The sequence below is a fragment of the Phoenix dactylifera genome, chromosome 12 (genome assembly GCF_051530095.1).
Source record: "Phoenix dactylifera cultivar Ajwa chromosome 12, Ajwa_hap1_PhDact_Kaust_v1.1, whole genome shotgun sequence".
Taxonomy (NCBI): Eukaryota; Viridiplantae; Streptophyta; class Magnoliopsida; order Arecales; family Arecaceae; genus Phoenix; species Phoenix dactylifera.
Window position 1 is genome coordinate 30,051,404 of NC_143201.1, and position 7,211 is coordinate 30,058,614.

Below are 7,211 nucleotides of genomic sequence, written 5' to 3' on the forward strand. Positions count from 1 at the left end.
TTCGTAAGGTTTCCCACCCTTATTTTTTATCAATGGTTACACTTGGTTTCCTGCAGAATGATTGAGAAGGTTTTCTTCAAACAACGGTCGAATATCTTCTTTCGGAGAACAGAGTTCGACTGCCACCTCGATTCATTTAGGCTACGAAACGGGCCCTTTACCGGTCGAATCTGGATCTACCCAGCCAATGTACCCAAACTATTGGCACTAATGAGATTTTTTAACATTTTTTTTGGACTTTTCATAGATTTCAGGTAAATATAGTGTGCTTGCTCGGGTAAATCTAAACTGAAAACTAAAACTTAATGTTATGTCAGGCACAAATTTAAACGCTCGTTGAGTCTGTCGCGTTGTAATGTACCCAAAGTGACATCAGCAAATGCTGTTGTTTTCGAGCGGGTCTTTCGTCATGTGCGTGCGCATGCTGGTATAATGGCCTGTGGGGCAAAAATATATTTTGTAGCATTCAAATATAAATTTTTTTTGTTAGGGTACAAATGAATTGGATTGACTCATGGTCCGATCTATTTAGATATGGTCCGATCTGATTTAACCAATATGTGGGGCGAAGCTGGGTTCTAAAATTGTACCAGTTCTATTTTGCAAGTTTGATTTGGATTTACTGTATTTCGATCCAACCTAATCCGATTCGTCATTTTTTGTGTTAATTTTTAATCATTTATTTTATGATGACTTGAATGCAGATGCATGTCGGATTGCTTATTCTACTGCTCAAACTCGTTGAATTCTATTTCTGAAGAAATACTACCTGTTAATTTTAAAATATCTCTAACTGTTTACTGGTTCGTTGTCATTTTCATCTTCTCAGCGACTCAGCATTGCTGAACACGGGATGATTAAATGCTTGCTCTGCACTACTGTTGGTGGTCCATGGTTGGTGCCTTAGTGGACATCTTGTATAAACATTAACTATTTCTTATCAAAAATAAGATTTATTACTTGCTCGACCAATTCCATTACATAGGCTTTATTCTACTATGCTCTATGATGCTCTCGTGAAATGATCACCGTTACTGATGGATCAAAGAACCTGCTGCCTGCTATCAATATTCCCAAGATCAAAGATCCGTTAATGCTCGGTGCATTGTCATTCCACATCAAAGCATACAATTGGGTGGATACGAATAAGATCAATGAGATATATTGTTACAAGACCGCGAAGACTATTCCCAACGTGTTAAGCCTAAATTTGATCCGGTGTGACTCATGATTTGGGCTGATCCGACTCAATTACACTTCTAATTTTTGCTTCCAATCCCTAAATTTCTAAATTTGTTGCATAATTAGAAACAAAAAAGTAGACACTGGAAAACATTTTTTTTTGTCCCCACCAATGAAAAGAGTCGGGGTGCTGTGCGCCCCAGTTCATGTTTTACTATACCCAAACTCATACCTATTGAGGTTGGGTCTAATTTTGTTCCACACCAGGTCCATTGAAGTATCGGCTTTGGTTCGAGTTCAGGTAACAAAAATATACATCAAGTATGGACTGAGTACAGATTGAGTTTGAGTATTGTTTACGCCACATTCTAATACATGAGGATCACTGTACATGTAGTAGTTTTGAAGCAAGATCACATGAGGCTCCTATGTCTTGAGGTAAGACCTAAAGTTAGCATGGTCGGTCAGGCTGCCGGTACAAGTATTATCTGATGGACCAAAGTAAACAAGCATTCTACGAGATATTAACCAAATAATTAATCCTAGAAATACTTTCAAGTGCAAAAGATCATATCATAAGCTGATTGAAGAGAGATAGCCAATATAAGCTATTTAATGATAGGTCGAATAGAGATCGATTGGGATGATTATTGGTGTAACAATTGGTACTGAGCGGTCCTTATAACGAATGTGGGTAGGGGAGGAAAACTAATATCATGGATCAAAACCATCAGAGATAGAGGCCAGACATAGACTGTTACTAAGAGTAGGTAATTATCATGTTTCCTAGTATAAATAAATGGAATTGTCCTCTAAAAAAGAATATTCAATTCATCAATTGATCATATTTTATCTTTACTTATCTTTGCATTAGCTTTACTTTGTTTTAAACTTCATTTATCAGTAGGATTCTATTTTAGAAGTAATGTTAACTTAAATTTCTTTAACCATAGCCTAAGGTACATCTTATCCCAATCAATTTTTTTTCCGAACAACAATATGATGGTGGCTAGAGTCCTTCCTTAGATTAGCCCTTTACCGACTGCTCGAACTCCGATGGCATGCTCGTACATGTAGCCACGAGATCTATTATCCCTCTCCATCAACCAGCAAGTCCTTCGGCACGCTCGGAGAGCAAGCAAGAGAAATAAGCATCCGTTGGTATTAAAAATTTTAATGCAGACGATCATACGGAGAACAAGTAATGGGAGACTAAATTGGCGGACTGCTGCAGGCCATGGTCAACTGATACCAGATCAACAATATTTTGGTTGCTGCAATTTTGGTTATGAGAAACGTCCCATCGATTGCAGCAATGTCTGCAGTTACATGCCTCCAAATCTGTCGGTCGAGGATGTTTGGCCTACTCCGGGCGAAGTTTTCCCAGGTGCATATATATATACTAGCTGAGTGAAATTGCATGGAGAATACGGGCAGTTTAGATGGTGGCTGGACTTACGGGGATTTCTGGCGAGCTGCATCGGTTGCAGTACGTGTTTTCAGATCGTTAAAAATAGCCTTGTGGCTGGAATAAGAACAAACCTAGGATGGGAACCCATCTCATGTGGAATAAACAAGTTCTCCTCTTCCCATAGATAACGATCGAGATATACTACAAAAAAGATGACCAGTTTCCTCTGCATCACGGCAGACGACAAACCGACCCTACTGCACGTCTTCCACGGGTCCCAAAGCTCTACAGTTCAGCTTGGGCCATATTACCATTCCAGAGAAGTTTCACCATTTCCAACGAGGCAAGAGGAAGATGGACAAAGGAAACGACCAGCGGCTGCTTGTCCTTGCTATCAAGGGTGGGGTAACGGGCCTGTTTTGGAGGGAAGCGATACAGGACAGGGATAAGCGAACCGCAGTAGGCTGAATGGCTCATGATATGGCTGCTTTTCGATCTGCTTGTGGACGAGGGCAGTGCCTGTTTGCTTCCTTATCTCTTCCATTAATTTGGAGATGGTTGAGGACAAAAGGGTTTTTATCTTTTATTTTTATTCCTTTTTTTTTCTTCCCAATATCCCTCCTCCTTTTGTTCCTTATCTATCAAGCACTCCCATGTTTCATCCCTTGTCTGCATCCCTCAAGACTATCCGCTAGCAGCCCCCACTTGAGGACAATTGATCTGCTACTGGATACCATCTTCACCCACGCTGTCACCGTCCCATCTCGCGTTCTCATTCGCTCTCCTCGCTAATTGCCATAGCTACCACAAATGAGAGTGTCGTTTCTTCAGGAAAGTACTGTATTAGAGTGGTGTATATGATGCATGCCGTTTAACAGGACTCGGTGAACCTGTTTGCCCAACAAAACCTGATAAAGGGGGGATCAGCAAGACAGATTGGTTAGGTGATTATTCGATTATCCGACTCTAGTTATAGCGACAAACAATGCGCATGCATCAAGACGTACAACCCCTAATTTTCAATGATGGTCGATATCCACCTAATTCTATCTGGAGTTTGAATTTGACACGACCTAGAAAGCGAACGCTCTCAAATGAGTGACTGAGAGGTTACGTACGTGTCGATCTGTCTGCAAGCCAAAGGTTGTGCGAGCTTGACCCGTTATTGGAGGGTTCAAGCTTCGATTAGGCTCGGACGTCATGTCTTTCCAGCCAGGCTGTTAACTGCTTGAATTAAACTGATAATTAAGTTGAATCCGAGCTTAATCTTGCTTTAGGACGCGACTGAGGTGCAATAACAAAGTAGTTGTGGACTGGAAGCAAATAGAGCTCATGTTAGATTTTATTCGATGTGAGTCACTGTTGCTGGGCCAGCTCTCAATGGCAGCGTCATCCGTGCATGGGTCCGATTCATTATAAGATTACCAAGAGTCAAGCCAGGAGCGAAATAACTTGTAATGGAGCAGCAGCAGCTCATAGAGTAAGTTGGTAAAACTAGCTTGCTCGATCTACTGATAGGTAATGGAACAATTAATAGCTCATAGAGTAGTGAATTGGTAAAACTTACTCGATCCACTGATAGGGTAATTATTACATGGCTGATGGCACTACTAAGGCGGGGCTTCACCCACCCTTTCTTTATGATGGCAATTACGCAGGCTCGGATACGTTGGCCCGCAGAATAGTTTGGCCTGTGCTGAATAAGGTTGCAACGTCTCGGGCTGCGGGTCCTCCAACAAAAAGAAACAAGAAGAGACAAGCCTGGGATGCAGAAGTATCTTCCCCAGATAACAAAATGAGCCAATATTGTTCTTCAAAAGTTTGAAGATACTTTAGCACCACTAATCATGGTTCTCTCTCCTCCGCTTCCCTACATATATCAGCAACCTTTTCTTTAATCAAATTAATTGACTTCTAAGCCCCACAGTCTTAAACAATGGGCAAGAAACCAGCGTATACGAATGGAAGGCATCGTGAAAAGAATATTTGAGTTTAGCGGTATCTTTCTTTTTAATTATTTTTTCCTATTTAACTCCAATTCGAATAGCTCCATGCTTTCAGCTCCAAAAGACATGCAGACGCATCCAAGAACGAGTTTAATTCATTTCCCGGACGCAAAACCATTCCCCATCTTACTTGTACCACTGAAACCCCATGGAGCAGTAAGTCCAGAAGAGGGTGCTGGGAATTACCATTACCAATCACCACCCCCAAATGTTAATTTCCTCCTCCACTCCACGTTCCATTGGTTATTTGAACTGACAAACTTCTCGACTAATTAGCCCCTTTTGTCTTGTTGTTGTATTTTAATATCATGGAATTAACCCTTGACCAATTCCGCTGCAAAGCAATGAAGCATCCGCCCGCCAGTTTCAATACAAAGCCCACCCTTCCCACGTCCTCGTACCTATGTGAAACGCCAGCCCTCCCTTCCTCCAGTCCCTCACCACTGATCACCATGCCTCCCCTCTCCGATGAGTCTCACCCTCACCACACCCTCCGCCTCCACCACCCTCGCCACTTCGACTTCGAGTCCATCCGTGAGGTCCCAGACTCGCACGCATGGCCCGACCTCCATGACCACCCGTCCGTCGAGCCGTCCGGGCCCGACTCCGTGCCCGTGGTCGACCTCGACAGCCCCGACGCCGTTCTGCTCGTCGGCAGGGCTTGCCAGGAATGGGGCGTGTTCCAGGTCACCGGCCATGGCATCCCTACGGACCTCCTAGACCGCCTCGAGTCCCAAATCCGGCGACTCTTCTCCCTTCCCACCCACCAGAAGCTCAAGGCCGCTCGCTCTCCCGGTGACATCGCAGGCTACGGGCTCGCCCCCATCTCTTCTTTCTTCCCCAAACTCATGTGGTCTGAGGGCTTCACCATCGCTGGCTCCCCTTTCGAGCATGCTCGCAAGCTCTTGCCCAAGGAATACTGCGCTGAATTCTGGTACATGCACCGCTCCCACCGTGCCATGCATACACTATACCATACTATGCTGTTATATAATATATAAAACACATGCTAGGGTAGCGCACGATAAAAAGGTCCGAGTCCGATCCACTTGCATGTTTTCATGGCAGCAACGTAATAGAAGAATACAACAAGGTGGCGAAGGAGCTGGCCGGAAGGTTGATGCACCTGATGCTTCTTTCCCTGGGCCTCACGGAGGAGGATATCAGTTGGGCCGGCCCCATAAGAGACTCGGGAGACCTATCCGCCGTGATACAGCTCAACTCCTATCCGGCCTGCCCCGAGCCAGACCGTGCCCTGGGCCTCGCCGCCCACACCGACTCCAGCCTCCTCACCGTGCTTTACCAGAGCGGCACGAGCGGGCTCCAAGTCCTACGGCCCGACCCGGCCAGGTGGGTCACGGTGCCTCCCCTTCCCGGCGTCCTCATCGTCCACGTCGGCGACCTCTCTCACATCCTCTCCAACGGCCACTTCCGAAGCGTCCTGCACCGGGCCATCGTCAACCGGAGGCACCACCGTCTCTCCGCGGCGTACATATGCGGCCCCCCGGCCCATGTCAAAGTGTCGCCCATCGACATGCTCCTCGGCCCAAGCCAGGGCCCGGCCTACCGGGCGGTGACATGGCCGGAGTACCTGGCCCTCAAGGGGAAGCTCTTCAACAAGGCTCTCGCTTCGATAAAACTTAGCAGAGAGCAATGGGAGGATCGCAGCAACTAACGATATCTACCGCCTTCTAATACTGGTCGGTTTTGATTTGAGGATGATCGCGTATTCATGTCCGGCCGGGAAGCAAATGGCTAAGCCATCATAATTCATAAGACTAGGAGTGAGAGCATTGAAATTGTGGAAAGAGGACTTGAGAGTGAATTAGTTCCTTGCTGTCAACTGTGTCAGCTTCGGAAGACGATGTGGCCAGCGAGGCCAAGGAGGGAGCTAAGGATCAAATCAAGTCAGATCAGATGAGTGAGGACAAGGAGCGCGTGCAAACAAAACGTCACTGTTCGTATACTGTCTTTGGCTCTTTGAGAAAAGGTGGGAAAGTTTAAAAGAAAGGTAAGAGATTTGGAAGGATTTCCATTTCAAACTATAGCGCTAGAGTACAGCGGAAGCGACGTGTGTGGCATGGTCGCGCACACGTAATGCGATTCTCTTTTCGATGAAAGGAGACAAAACTTTTCTTGAAATGTAGGATATATTTTCCTTTGGACTGATGCACAAGAAAGAAACGTCCTGGATTAATAAATTAGCAAACGTTTAAGGAATGGGGTGGGCATCGTGAGGAAGAAATTGCAGCACAAAAACCCCTACACCTAAAAGAATATCTATCGCAATAGAACTAGGATGCCTCTTATGGCTCGGATACGAACAAAACCAACTAGGTTCCAACTTGGTGCATTTAAAAATTCGAGATGGCTCCAAACCGCCAGGCTCTGCAGGCGATAGAGACGACATGGATGCCCCACTCCTGGGAGCTAGCTAGCAGATCTTTCTCCCTACTTGGGTACCCTAGTCCATATCCATTAGGTTAGCCCTCTGCCTTCGGACAACTTGTTTCAGAGGCACCGGTTTGATCCTCGCCAGAGGGCAGGCTGTTGTTTTGTTTTCCCTTGGTCCGCAAAACTTCTCATGCAGAGATCACACGTCGGGCCTAGGT

At 45.4% G+C, this 7,211-nt stretch overlaps 1 protein-coding gene across 2 annotated transcripts; it reads left to right on the forward strand.

Annotated features, from left to right (window-relative positions):
• The first annotated feature begins 4,791 nt into the window (after positions 1-4,791).
• LOC103704193 (gibberellin 3-beta-dioxygenase 1-like) lies at positions 4,792-6,409 on the forward strand. Of its 2 annotated transcripts, none has more exons than XM_008787385.6 (2): positions 4,792-5,533; positions 5,668-6,409. In XM_008787385.6, exons 1-2 carry the CDS (start codon positions 4,908-4,910, stop codon positions 6,272-6,274), a joined length of 1,233 nt encoding a protein of 410 aa, XP_008785607.5. In that variant the 5' UTR covers positions 4,792-4,907; the 3' UTR covers positions 6,275-6,409. The 2 variants fall into 2 exon arrangements, with proteins under 2 accessions (XP_008785607.5, XP_026659459.4); XM_026803658.4 differs by having other exon boundaries at positions 5,613-6,382.
• Positions 6,410-7,211: the final 802 nt, after the last annotated feature.

Coding starts and splice junctions, on each gene's coding strand:
- LOC103704193 (XM_026803658.4), top strand. CDS start 4,908: ATGGAATTAACCCTTGACCAATTCCGCTGCAAAGCAATGAAGCATCCG. Junction 5,534..5,612: donor GAATACTGCGCTGAATTCTG/GTACATGCACCG, acceptor AACACATGCTAG/GGTAGCGCACGATAAAAAGG.